Here is a 13,737-nt window from a genome sequence, read left to right as displayed (position 1 = left end):
TTTGAAAACGAGGGACGTCTGCACCAGTCTATGATTCTGTATTTATTTCTGTGCTAAAATACCAGAAAAAATTCACTTAACCTTCACAGACGTATCTAGTCAAATAAGTTATTTATTTGAAGAAACAACGTCTTTGAAGCGAGGCGACATTATGTCAATATTAACTCCTTTTGTGGGAAAAAAAATAGACTGACAAGTCATTTCAAAAACATAAAAATTTGTTTTGACAGGAAACACTGCGGGCAAAGATTACTTAAACAGCCGATTCACAGGGAAACATACGGCCGTAGATACCGACACTGTGGGTGAGGTTGCACAAATTCACACTCATGTGTTTGTTTAACGTGTTTGACTTCTGTGCGTCGTGGCCGTGTGTTTATTTCACAAGGAACCATTTCGCAATGTTAGTTAGAGGCATTCAGAAGCAAAGATCAAAATTAAAAAGGTCTAGCAGATGCTACAGCAGTTCCCCAGATACTATCTCATAACAGAAGGCATTCTGTCAAATTAGGGTGTGGTTGTGGTCGCTTGTAGCGGGAAACACATGGCCTTGAGCGTTGCTGTATTAGCATTGTAGCTCTCTCGCTAGCAACAGTAAGACCCATAGGAAGTCGAGGCAGAGGGGATGAGCCATCGACCCGTGACTCATGACAAGCAACAACACACAGAAAGGTCGGCATACAAACACAATTACAGAGCATTTCACAGAGAAAAAGTCAGAAACTCCTGCAAGCAAGGTTGAAGTGTAAAAAAACCAACCAAAACTCACCGGCTTTGTACGTGATGGAGTTGGACGAGGACACAGACTTCTTGTAACACAAGAACACGTTGGAGCCCCACTGGAAAGACAAAGGGATACAAGACACACAGAGAGAACCACCGTTAGAGTCTCAGTTTAGCCGACGACGTTGGAACAAACGCTTGAAACTCTGGAGGGTTCCACACAAGCACACAAATGGAAAGCGGTAAATGGACTGCATTTATACAGCGCTTCTCCAACCGATGGCCGCTGAAATGATTTTTCAATCATTGCCTGACGTTCACCCATTCATGCACACATTCACACCCCGACGGCGGAGCCAGCCACACAGGGCGACAGCCAGCTGGTCAGGAGCAGTCAGGGTGAGGCGTCTCGCTCAGGGACACCTCGGCACTCAGCTAGGAGGAGCCGGGGATCGAACCAGCAACCTTTCCAGTTACAAGCAAACCCGCTCTACCTCCTGAGCCACATGCCGCCCCCACGACTCCACACATCCAAACCCTGCGCATCCCCCAGGTCACCCCTACCCCCCTCCTCCTCCGTCGCCACTCACCATGCCGCAGTTGAGGTTCTTCTCCACCTTGCAGAAGGTGTGTGGCGGCGTCTCGCCCTTGCTGGTGACGATGACGCAGATGTCGGTGACGGCCAGCGAGTTCTGCGGCTGCACGGCGGGCCCCCGGCGGTAGTTGATGAAGATGCGCTGGGAGGTGGTGGAGCTGTTGTTGACGTTGGCGCAGCGGCCGTAGGGAGTGGCCTGCAGCACCTCGCACCCCTGGATGAGGCGCTCCTTGCCCTCGTACAGCACCCTGTTGGGGGGGGACGCAAGGCACCCATGGGTGTCGCTTTAGAATGAGGGGACGTCATTGCATTGAGAAACGCCGTCAGTTAACAAACAGTTAGTTAACCTTTAACTAAAGGTCTAATCATGTTTACTAATGGGGTTCATCAGCCACGGTGTTAATTAATACTTTGAATAGGGTAGGGGTTAGGGTGGAAACTCACCCTAACACTAACCCCTATGCTAACGCTATAAACCAAAGCTTAATACTGCACTTACTAATGTTAACTAATGGTTTATAATTCCAGCAGAACAACCGGTAGCAGCAACGACCAACAAAAGCTTTGGAGACTCGACAACACACTGATGAAACCGTGTCAAAATGCTAATAGGACTGTGGCTGCGTCCTTGCACTTGTGTGTTGAAAGCATCATCATTTGCAGACACTGAACAGAACACGTTGACATTGACTGTACGCAGGTCGCTTGAGATGACAACTTTACGAGCCAGCGTGACAGAGGTGAATTAATGGATGCTTGAGGCAGCTGTGATCAAGCAGAAAAGCCTCCCCCCTCCAAAGAAACTCAGCCTCATTTCGACTCGTACACAACATTCCCTTTCCTGTCACGGCAAAATATATACACATTTTAATGTTTTGTGTATTCTATTTTAGAAGGTTTTATTGTGGTTTGTACCATCACAGTTTTATGTTTTTTTTCCATGCCAATGAAGCCAGTTGTGGAAGGGAGGGATATAGAGGGAGACGACGAGAGAGCAAGACAACAAGTGAGCCAGAGAGAGAGAGAGAGAGAGAGAGAGAGATTCAGGCATGGGGATTTGAAAGACCTGAAGGGAGTGAGAGAGAGCGAGAGCGAGAGAATGAGAGCGAGAGAGCGAGTGTGAGAGAGCGAGTGTGAGAGTGCACGACTGAGAGAAAGAGAGAGAGCAAGAGGGAGAGAAAGCAAGAGGGAGAGAGAGAGTGAGCGAGAGAGAGCAAGAGAGAGCGAGAGAGAGATTCAGGCATGGAGATTTGAAAGACCTGAAGGCTTTTGCACGGCAGCTCCTCTTTGACCTGCATTCACCAGGTAGGAGTGTCACCCCTGTGTGGAAACCAAGATGGCAGATAGCGGGGCGGCGGTTCAAAGTGCCGGATGTTTGACGGGGCTAATCCACACGTCTGGCCCAGAGACCAGGCCCTGGGCACACCAGTTCACAGGGAGTGCTTGGTTAAACAACTCATGAGTCAGTGTCTTGATATGCGAATGGTTGATTTCTTTATTTGTTTTGGGTATAAAGCAGGGCTGATTCAACCCGCTTCTTTGGACTCGGCTATAGAACTGAGGGAGAACCTTCAAGAGAAGCAGAGGAGAGCCCGAAGACGTCTTAGGAACTGAGGAAGAGCCTTCAAGACAAGCAGAGGAGAGCCCGAAGACGTATTAGGAACTGAGGAAGAGCCTTCAAGACAAGCAGAGGAGAGCCCGAAGACGTATTAGGAACTGAGGAAGAGCCTTCGAGAGAAGCAGAGGAGAGCCCGAAGACGTCTTAGGAACTGAGGAAGAGCCTTCAAGAGAAGCAGAGGAGAACCAACCAAGAAATCTGTTGAAACGAGAAGGACATGGTCATTGGACTGCAGAAGCGGGACAGCCTTCTGTTGTTAGAGGCTCTCTCTCGCCCTCCCTCCCTCCCTCCCTCCCTCCCTCCCTCCCTCCCTCTGTCTCTCAATCACGCTCTCCGTCTCAAAAGCAAGAGAGCGTCCATGAGAGAGATTCCTCGCGGCGGGCTACATTCAGTCAAGTGATCCAAGCGTCACCGCGTCACACGGCTGCAGGGCTTCCACCCTGCCTCCCCCCCCTCCCTCCCCCCCACACACACACACACCATCGGCGATGTCAGCTGCTCTCTCTCTCCTTCCATCAGGGTCCATCAGACACTTTGTGAGTGAAGGAGACGACTGAGTAACGGCCGTGGAGCGAAGCGTTCCCCGGTGGACAAAGAGGACCGCTCATGGGGAAAGATTCGGGGGATTAACCTCCAGGAGGCCGGCACAGCGTTTGCCAGGACGTTTTAAAAGGAAAAGGCACAATGAAGACAGCCACAGCAAACGGGCACCACAGTCGTTATTTGTGTAGGGGAATAAACACTTAAAACCCGAGCATTGAGGGTATAGACCCTAAGGGAAGAGATGTGCGAAGATGCCAATGGCCATTTAAATGATGGCATCACCTGGTGCTCTCCTGGCGCCGTGTCAGCCAATCGGACGAGAGGAACAGCACTAACACTAAAGCACCAGAGACGGGGCCAGCCTGGTGACTGATTTAGGTGTTTGGCGCTTCGTGTGCCAGGATCTGAACAATGGCTGAATCACAGACCGCCTGCTCTTCCTTCCCGGTTAAGGAGTGAGAGATATACAATTATGATTGTTACCATTTTATAACTGGAGCTCTGGGCTGTTCCAGTGGGGCCAACGAGAACAAACATACAATCATGCCGAGAGATGGCCTTTAATCTGGCTTCAGGGAGAAGCTTTAATCAGAGCCCATTCTTACTGCCATTGCAAAGTTCAACAGTGAACCTCACAGAGTGGATGTGAAATACACAAAGCGTGTTTATAGTGTGTAGACAACCAAGTCTCATTAGGCTGAACTTAAGTGCACCTGATTTCTGATTGGCCAACAAGTCAGGGGAATCCCTGTATAACCTGGTCTGGCCTCCCAGCTGGCCGCCTGTCCGACCAGGCGAGAGTAATCTCTCAGAGGAACCACGGCGGGACATATGATCTGCTGTTTACACATATCTGAGCCGACTCGCACCGCCGTGCTCCCAAACCCCGTCCACAGTCCACAACATCCCATCCCCCAAACAGTGCAATGGTAAATAGACTGCATTTATACAGCGCTTCTCAAACCAGCGGCCACTCAAAGCGCCTTAAAACACTGCCTGATTTTCACCATTTCGTGCACACACTCACACATCGACGGGGATATCAGCCACGCAAGGCGACAGCCAGCTCGTCAGGAGCAGGCAGGGTGAGGTGTCTTGCTCAAGGACCCCTTGAAACTCAGCTAGGAGGAGTCGGGGATCGAACTAGCAACCTGCCGGTTACCAGCTGCCCTGCTCCACCTCCTGAGGGCACATGCCACCCCGATGTCACATGCCACCCACCACGCAGTCCCTAACAAACGCTTCCAACACTGAGCTTGGTTTTCTTGGAACCGACGAGGTGACATAACGCAGAGCCCTTCTCCGTCTTGGGAGACGTGTGAACGCGTGCGGTGTGGAAGTACAGGCGTCGACATTCAGCAGACCAGAGGCCGTGGAACTGGAACCTCTAGTTATGAGTTATTGTTCCGAGGAACCGAGAGGGAAACACAGGGCACGGGATTGGTTGCGACATTCCACCAAGGCTGGATCCATCTCGCTTCGGACGGACAAAAGATGTGTGTGAGGGAGCCAAGATAAGCAAGCGTTGGAGTTGCATCATCGTTCCTGTTCCCTCGCCTCATTCACTGGGCCGATTCAAGGTCGAGGCATGACAGTGAAATAGCCTTTTTACGGGAAGGACGGAAAAGTTTTGCCCCCCATATGGGCAAATAACGTTGCAAATATTTACACAGCAGAGCAAGCGGCCGGCCCTGAATCAAGAGACGAGCGCGTTATAAACACACCGGTCCTAAATGCCCAATTACCCTCTCCACTCAGGACTCAAAACACCCGGTAATGTCTCGCGTTTGAAGTCAACCGAAGAAAGAAGGGGATCGCCTAGGAACCCCGGAACACTCTGGCTGCATTCTAAAATGGAGTCGCTCCGTTCCATTCTCGCTGCAGGCTTTCTCAGTTCAGTTCAGTTCAATTATATATTTGTATAGCCCTTGATCACCGGTACAGTCTCGAAGGGCTTAACAGGCCGTATGTTTATGACACCCCCTTGACCCTAGCACCCCCTTGACCCTAGCACCCCAGAGAGCAAGAAGGAGAAGGAACGCAAAGTGGGGGATCCCTCCTTCAGAGTGGGGGATCCCTCCTCCAGAGTGGGGGATCCCTCCTTCAGAGTGGGGGATCCCTCCTTCCAGGGATGATCAGGAGTGCAAAGGGCGCCCTTATCGACATGCATACATAAAGGCTCAACATCTTAAATCGGGCAGGTCCGTTTTGAACTGTACACTTGCTACATTAGCCTAGCCTCGGCCCTCTTTCCCCCCTGGGGGGGTCCACTCACCCAATGTCGATGAGGGGGGGCTTGACGCGGCACCTCTTGTAGCAGAGGAACAGCTCGGGGCTCTTGAGGCTGCCGTGGTTGAGGTTGGCCTGCAGCCCCCCGGGGGTGATGTCGATGCAGGTGAAGCCCTCTGGCACCGCCTCTCCTGCCGAGCGGTTGATGACCGCCAGGTCCACGATGGGCGCCTTGGGCCCGCTGGACTTGGTCTCCGACAGGTCCTGCTCCAGGGGCGTGGACTTATCCGTGAGGCCGGCCACCACGAAGTAGTCCGTCACACGGTGGCCTTTGTCCTCGATCATGGCTGGGTTGACCTGGCGAGGGAGGAGAGATTAATAATGATAATAATATCAATAATAACACGATTAATGTTGATAGCATGGCGGGGTGGACCTGGGAAGGGAGGAGGATGGATCAATAATAATGATATTAATATAACGGTGAAAGGAGAAATTGTAGTGTCAGACAACCTCACCCGTGTTTGTCCGATGTGTGATGGGGTGATGGCTAGTTATAGCTAGCACTAGTATAGTAAGCACTATTGCAGTAAGTACTAGTATAGTTGCCATTCCCTGCATAACAGATTCAGTTTACAGTCAATGCAAAGGGACGGCATGCAGTGAGCAAATCTCCACTGCCGAGTACAAAACCGATGACTTTTATTTTGATAATCAACATGAGCCTTTGATTGGTCAGGATTGAGCTCTGGTTGAACCTGATCGCCCAATGAGCACAGCATTGTGTGCCTCCTATGAGGACGGAAGGGGCTAGGATTCAGTGGTTGATCCCCACAGTTGAAGGGAGCTTGTTTGTGTTTTTTTTTGCTGCTCCATCAAACCTTGAGCCACACAAACTGCTCTCAAACACAGAGAGCTGAGGGGGCAGACACCGACCGCCCGGGAATGCACCCGGTTAGCGACTGTGGAGTCCCATTGAGAATTGGAATGGAGCCCACATGCTAATACAGGATTGGTGCTTAACTTGTTCTTAGCTGAACCGTATGTCTTGAGGAACCGTATGTCTTGAGGCTGTCGCTCTAAAAAGGAGCGGGGAAAGCCAGTAAACGGACTCTTGATCACCGAGGGCCGGACACTCACTCACTCACACACACACAAGATCAAGAAGTCGGGAGAGAGCCTTGCCTCGGTGGCCAGACTCCTGCTGAACTCAAAGGAATGTTTCAAAATGCCTGCGTGATCATAAATCAGGAGGACGTCTTAAAAAAAGAAAAGGGAAAAAAAGTGTCAGACCCTCGGAATTTCTTTTGCCGGGGATTGGGAACGCGTCCGCCCCCGCCGTTGATCCGGAGAGACGGAGCTTTTAACTGCAGACCACAAAACCCAGAGAGATAGTTTCATTCGTCCAGTGAAATGTAATGAGTCAGAGATGCGTGTTTGCGACGGGGGACACGGTGGAACGGCGCTCCAGGCAACAGGTTCCCCTGTACCATGTGAGCATCAGGCCTAGTGAGGACAACCAGGCCTGATCCTCACATGGTACAGGTTCCCCTGTACCATGTGAGCATCAGGCCTAGTGAGGACAACCAGGCCTGATCCTCACATGGTACAGGTTCCCCTGTACCATGTGAGCATCAGGCCTAGTGAGGACAACCAGGCCTGATCCTCACATGGTACAGGTTCCCCTGTACCATGTGAGCATCAGGCCTAGTGAGGACAACCAGGCCTGATCCTCAAATGGTACAGGTTCCCCTGTACCATGTGAGCATCAGGCCTAGTGAGGACAACCAGGCCTGATCCTCACATGGTACAGGTTCCCCTGTACCATGTGAGCATCAGGCCTAGTGAGGACAACCAGGCCTGATCCTCACATGGTACAGGTTCCCCTGTACCATGTGAGCATCAGGCCTAGTGAGGACAACCAGGCCTGATCCTCACATGGTACAGGGGAACCTGTACCATGTGAGGATCAGGCCTAGTGAGGACAACCATGCCTGCTCATGAACACCAGAGGAAAATAACGCTGGTGTATTTGCTTAATATAATAAATATATAGATTTATTTATATTTGTTGTTCTTTACCGTTATATTTGTAACGTGGGGTTTGCTGCTGCTGGAAGTGTAATTTCCTGAGGAAACCTTCCCGAGGGATTAATAAAGTTATTATCTATCTAAAAAACTTCACAATAATCTGCCCTTTAGTTCTGTTTCCGTTAACTGCAGTGTCATTCGAAAAGGCCAAAAGCAAACCCACACAACGGACAAAACAACGTCTTATTTTCAAAAGATAAGTACATTCAAAGAAAAGGCACAGTGAGCAAATAACTTGCAAAGACGTCCACATGCAAGTCTCAGAAAGGCCCACGAGGCCAACATTTCCCAGCGGTGAGTCAGCTGTGACTTGGAGCACTGGTTAAAGAGTTCAGCCGGTAGACTCCCGCACAGCGTCACACTGTACACCACATGTTCCTGCAAGACCTCCCTACCCAGCATCGGATCTTAATCCCCTCCTCTGTCCATGAAACCACCGGGCTGCACCAACAGACACAGAGGTAATGCATTACTGTGTTTACCTTTTAGTCGTGTGTGTGTGTGTGTGTGTGTGTGTGTGTGTGTGTGTGTGTGTGTGTGTGTGTGTGTGTGTGTGTGTGTGTGTGTGTGTGTGTGTGTGTGTCTCTCTCTCTCAATGCGTCATAGTTCACAATATGCTCTTAAAGCCGACTAGACAAAGGATCACTAAAGGCAGAGACCATTATCAGCCTAACGAGTTGAATATCAGGAGCCAGCCTGCAATTACCAAAGCAGATTATACCGGAGGAGCACAATGACTAATGTACGCTCACAGGAGATATAAAGTAAAAGTGGCCGAAATAATCAGAGGACAAAAGCCTGAGCTGGCATGGAGGCAGCGGATTGGACCAGACACTGACTGACCCACTTCCTGTTCGCGGCACGCTCACACACAAACAGACACACACATGTAAACACACACACACGAGAGTCCGCCACGTAGATGAAAGTAAAAAAGACCGACCAATGCCACAAACGCTACCGATGGCTTCCTCCTCGTGCAGGGGGGGGGGGGGGGGGGGGGAGACCGTAGACCTCTCTCTCTCTCTCTCTCTCTCTCTCTCTCTCTCTCTCTCTCTCTCTCTCTCTCTCTCTCTCTCTCTCTCTCTCTCTCTCTCTCTCTCTCTCTCTCTCTCTCTCTCTCTCTCTCTCTCTCTCTCTCTCTCTCTCTCTCTCTCTCTCTCTCTCTCTCTCTCTCTCTCTCTCTCTCTCTCCACAAAACACACACCAGGGAGAACGCATGTCTGACTTCATCTTCCCCCCGGGCCGGCAGTGTTTTACTACGCTGTCCATCTCCTGCTCAGAGGCCTTGGTCTGGCCAGCAGGGACTCCCATCGCAGCGCAGGCCTCACTGCTGAGCAGAAACACCAGGACCCGTTTGCACCGACGGTCATTTGAAGGAAGAGGACTATAACGCCAATGCACAGGGGTCAAAAAACGGCAGTGCCCTCCACACACACACATACACACACAACTATGGAAATCACAAGCTCCATATGAACACACATCTTGAGAAAAAAGCGATTGTCATGAAAGCCAGTCAAGTTATAAATAATAATTCATTTATTTTGAATAGTGCTTTTCAATGACCCAAAGACGCTAGCAGAGAAGGGGGGGGCCTCACTAACCACCACCATTAGGAAGTATACTTTACATTAATGACAAACAGCAATACAAGTTTACAATGTATTGCTATTACGCTGAATGAGGAAGTGAGAGAGGGGTTTGTGAGAATCAACATGCTCATTTGGTCTGAATCAAATCCCCCTGGTTTAGTTTCAGAAAGCAGAATAACTCCTCCTCCTCCAGAACCCTGGTGGACTCCCAGGGTGAAGGCCAAGGGTGAGATTCAAACGCGACAGTCGATTCTTCCATTACATTTTCCCCGACGCTCAAAAACAATGTGAGAGTTATCGCTTCCCTCGCGTGACGCATTTCCAAGTGAAACAGGAAGCCAGGGCTGCCATTTAACATTGGCGCGGACGCGTTCATCCCTCAAAATTTGGTTTGAGACAGCGAATGGAGAGCATGCAGAGAAGAGGTGTTGGTTTGTAACGCATGCCCACACAGACAAATGTGTGAGGACCCAAACACTTGTCAACACATCCCTTTTGGTTTCACCGAGTCTGTTTTCTCCAAGTGCGAGCACACATTACCCCAGACAGGATCTGAGGTGGTAACTAAAGAATGCTTTGCATGCCGATGCCCAAACTAAACCATGGAGGGACATCATGTTTACATGGGACTGACAGTGCTGACTCAGTGTTTCCATCTCGTCGGTTCACCATTTCGAGAGAAAGGTTGCCATGTTTTGAATTTTTATTGAGTTTAAGCTGAAGGTTTCACTCAATTACAGCTGCCTGCACCCACTCAAGCCCACTCCTGCAGCTAAGTAGTGATAGGTGTGTGCATGTGGTTGTAGAATCATCTAGACTCTTGAAAAAAATATGTTTCTGCATTCTTGCAGAACAGGACTACTCAATTCTCATCAGTGTACCGTCATCCATCCGATAGATTATTTGGAGCTTGAGGCCAGTACTGGGATGTTTTCCTTTGAGAGGACCAGGTTGTTGTGAGGCCAGAGACTACATGAGTCCACTCAGACTCTCCACAGGCTTGGCACATTGTCAAATTGTGTCACAAAACATACAGTGTGCGACACAAAACAACAACCCCATGAAAACCGAACAAACCGCCAATCACACAACAAACAGCGTCCGATGCAACGCGGCCCGTCTGTGTGTGATGACAATCAGCATGCATTCATTTAGATCCTGAAGGAATGACACGGCATTCAAAACACGTCGGATTGAATGCCACCCGACAGTTGTCACCTTTTCTCTCAGCGCACACACACACACACACACACACACACACACACACACACACACACACACACACACACACACACACACACACACACACACACACACACACACACACACACACACACACACACACACAGATGCAGAGTTTCCTGCTACGCCCACCCAGGTGACAGAAAGGTCACGCTAATGAATGATATGCAGTGCTGGACTCATCTCGGATGTTGGAGCAACAAACACACTGCATCCAAACATGTGCATTCATATGACCCACAAAGAAATAGAAAGTGCATGTGGACATTGGGTTGTCGATTTAACAGTACACGTGTCTCCCTAGGTACAGACACAGTAACAGTAAACTATGTTACAGGGATTGTAACGACACACATTGCATCATGGGGATCCTTGTAGGCCCACTATCAACGCTGTATACAATAAGCAATTCAGCCTGATTTTATTGTAACCTCAAAAGGAGTTGTATATCGTACCATAGGACATCATAACTAGATAGCTGCTATAAAAATTCAATGCAATAAAACAACAGATTTCCCTTCTCCTCCAATGTGGGCCGCAGAGTCTTAGACGCTTGACAACCAGTCACTATTTACTTTACCCCCCCCCCCCCATACAGAGCTGTATCTACGCATGTGGTTACGTGTGCCGAAACACGCAAGTACCCACATAGACCCACAACGTTTGTAACCCCCCCCCCCCCCCCCCCCCCTCCCTGTCCAGTCAACCAGCCAGCGCCATACAAACATCTCTTTGTGAGATGCACCATAGACCAACATTGAGGCTGCCATGACAACCGCGCCCCAACAATACCAGGTTTCACTTCAGGGCAGCGCCTCGTGTTACTATCACCCTGCAGATCAGACACGATGACGGCCGTGAATAGTGAGCGGGAAACACTGGCGACGATGCTCGTGGACTCTGGATGCAGCCGCGCTGTATGCAAACAGGAGCTGCAGGTTGGTGGGAGCATCTCGGACCAGGCCGGGCTTGACTTGTTGCGGCATGCAGAGAAAAACAAGATTCACCCACACAGCACACTGGGGCGGCATGTAGCTCAGGAGGTAGAGCCGGTTGGCTGGTAACCACAAGGTTGCCAGTTCGATCCCCGGCTCCTCCCAGCTGAGTGTGGAGGTGCAAGACGCCTCACCCAGACTGCTGCAGACGAGCTGGCAGTCGACTTGTGTGGCTGACTCCGCCGTCGATGTGAATGTGTGTGTGAATGGGGGAATGATAGGCGATATTGTACAGTGCTTTGACCGGCTACTGGTTAGAAAAGTGCTATATAAATGCAGTCCGTTAACCATTTACCCACAGGATATTCAAGTGGTAATAATAGCTGAATGCATTGGGATTACAACGTGTGAGGTTGTGCGGAGAAACAAGAACTCAAAGATGAAGGGTTTAATGTTCCGGGTGAGGAAATACGCTGAGCTGGATACACTGCCCGTAATCAACTTAAGGAGTAGTTTTGTAATTCAATCGCTTCAGAGGGAAGGAGAGTAACCAGTGCCTGCATGTTGTTGTATTTTTAGGGTTTTTCCACCCTGAGAAGAATGGTCTTGCACTGATAACACACACATTTTTTATTCATTCATAGATTACATCATCAGATCAGATCTTAAGCTCTACAAAGTACTTTGCTAGAACTTCTCAGGTAAGGGTAGTAAAAATGTCAAAATGAAACCAGTTAAAAAGTTGCGAATAGATTGAAAAATAGTCCACTATGGAGCAGCTGCTTTGTGGAGGCTACAATAAGGGTGAAAATAAATGCTGAAACAAATAATTCCACAAAAAAACAAAACAGAAACCTGGAATTCTGTGAAGACCATCGAAGAAAAAGTCCAGAGTTGTTCGAAGTCAATGCGAAAACCGGACCATCTCATTTCACTCCTGTAGCATCCTCAGGTTGTGGGCCTCGCTCTCTGGGCCTCGCTCTCTGGGCCTCGCTCTCTACCCGACCCTGAAGTGGGCCCCACACTCTCTAGGCCCCACTCTGCAGTAGGCCTCTTACTCTCTGGGCCTCGCTCTCTACCCGACCCTGGAGTAGGCCTCACACTCTAGGCCCCACTCTGCAGTAGGCCTCACACTCTAGGCCCCATTCTGCAGTAGGCCTCACACTCTCTAGGCCCCACTCCGTTAGCCTCACGCTCTACGCCTCCCGCAGGCTCCCCTCCCACCCCTCCAGGCCGGTGGCTCCCCTCCCACCCCAGTCAGAGAACCAGTTTGTCCCCTGCTCCTGGTATCAGGTGTCTACTCCATTGTTTGGGCTCCGCGCTGCTCTACTGATCGGAAGGACAATACCGGCCTGTATTACACTGTTTATTCTCAGAAGTTCACACATGTTAGGTGATAGGACATATAAATCCCAGAATTAACTTAGCTAATGATGTTGATAACAGGATTAGCTAAAATAAAGCCAATAACTGTGTGTGTGTCCGTCTGTGTGTGTGTGTGTTGAAGTCATGGCAAAGAGGTCGTGGGGGGGAGGGGCAGGCAGGGGTTGTCCCCAAATGTATCCTCGCTGTGACCTCATCGCTGCCGGGAGCACACACACACACAAACAGGGCATCTATTTATGTGAAAACCGGTGTGTGTGTGTGTGTGTGTGTGTGTGTGTGTGTGTCTGTGTCTGTGTGAGTGTGTGTGTGTGTCTCCTGTGATGACATGTGTGGGTGCATGCCCACGCATGTGCTGGACAATGGACGGCCTTGTCGTTCCTCCGCCTCTTACTACAGCAGAGATCCTCCACTCAGATCCACGTTACAACCCAGCCCTCAACCACTGCCATGGCTGCGTGTCTGACAACAGAGGAGGATAAACCGCACGGCTCGGCCCTGATTGGACGCACAGCGGAGAGACCGAGAGGGAGCGAGGCGTGCACACAGCACAGGGGTTGGAGAAGCCCTTCTGACGAGAGAAATAGCCACCGGGCAGGGGCAGTGTCAGTGCGACCGCTTAATATTCCCTCTGACAGCCAGAGGCAAAGGGGAATAAACCGTTTCCAGGGTAACCGGCAGCCATTGCGTACATTTGCCCCCAAGGTTCGAACCGTGTTCGTACAGTTACCCGTAACGCTGCCAACAACACAGGCATGATGGGACGCGACAGGTCCGAAGACA

At 50.3% G+C, this 13,737-nt stretch overlaps 1 protein-coding gene across 2 annotated transcripts in view; it reads right to left on the bottom strand.

Annotated features, from left to right (window-relative positions):
- Positions 1-13,737, bottom strand: part of dennd4c (DENN/MADD domain containing 4C) — a 44,549-nt gene that overhangs the window by 27,428 nt on the left and 3,384 nt on the right. For both annotated transcript variants that reach the window (XM_030337546.1, XM_030337547.1), the window contains exons 2-4: positions 5,755-6,065; positions 1,314-1,566; positions 770-839 (exon numbers count right to left, since the gene is read on the bottom strand). In XM_030337546.1, the coding sequence (XP_030193406.1) occupies positions 770-839; positions 1,314-1,566; positions 5,755-6,053 (622 nt within the window). In that variant the 5' untranslated portion in view covers positions 6,054-6,065. The remainder of the gene's footprint in view (positions 1-769; positions 840-1,313; positions 1,567-5,754; positions 6,066-13,737) is intronic.

This window comes from Gadus morhua, chromosome 17 (genome assembly GCF_902167405.1).
Source record: "Gadus morhua chromosome 17, gadMor3.0, whole genome shotgun sequence".
Taxonomy (NCBI): Eukaryota; Metazoa; Chordata; class Actinopteri; order Gadiformes; family Gadidae; genus Gadus; species Gadus morhua.
The sequence above is the reverse complement of the archived record's forward strand: the minus strand, read 5'-3'. Positions and strand labels throughout refer to the sequence as shown.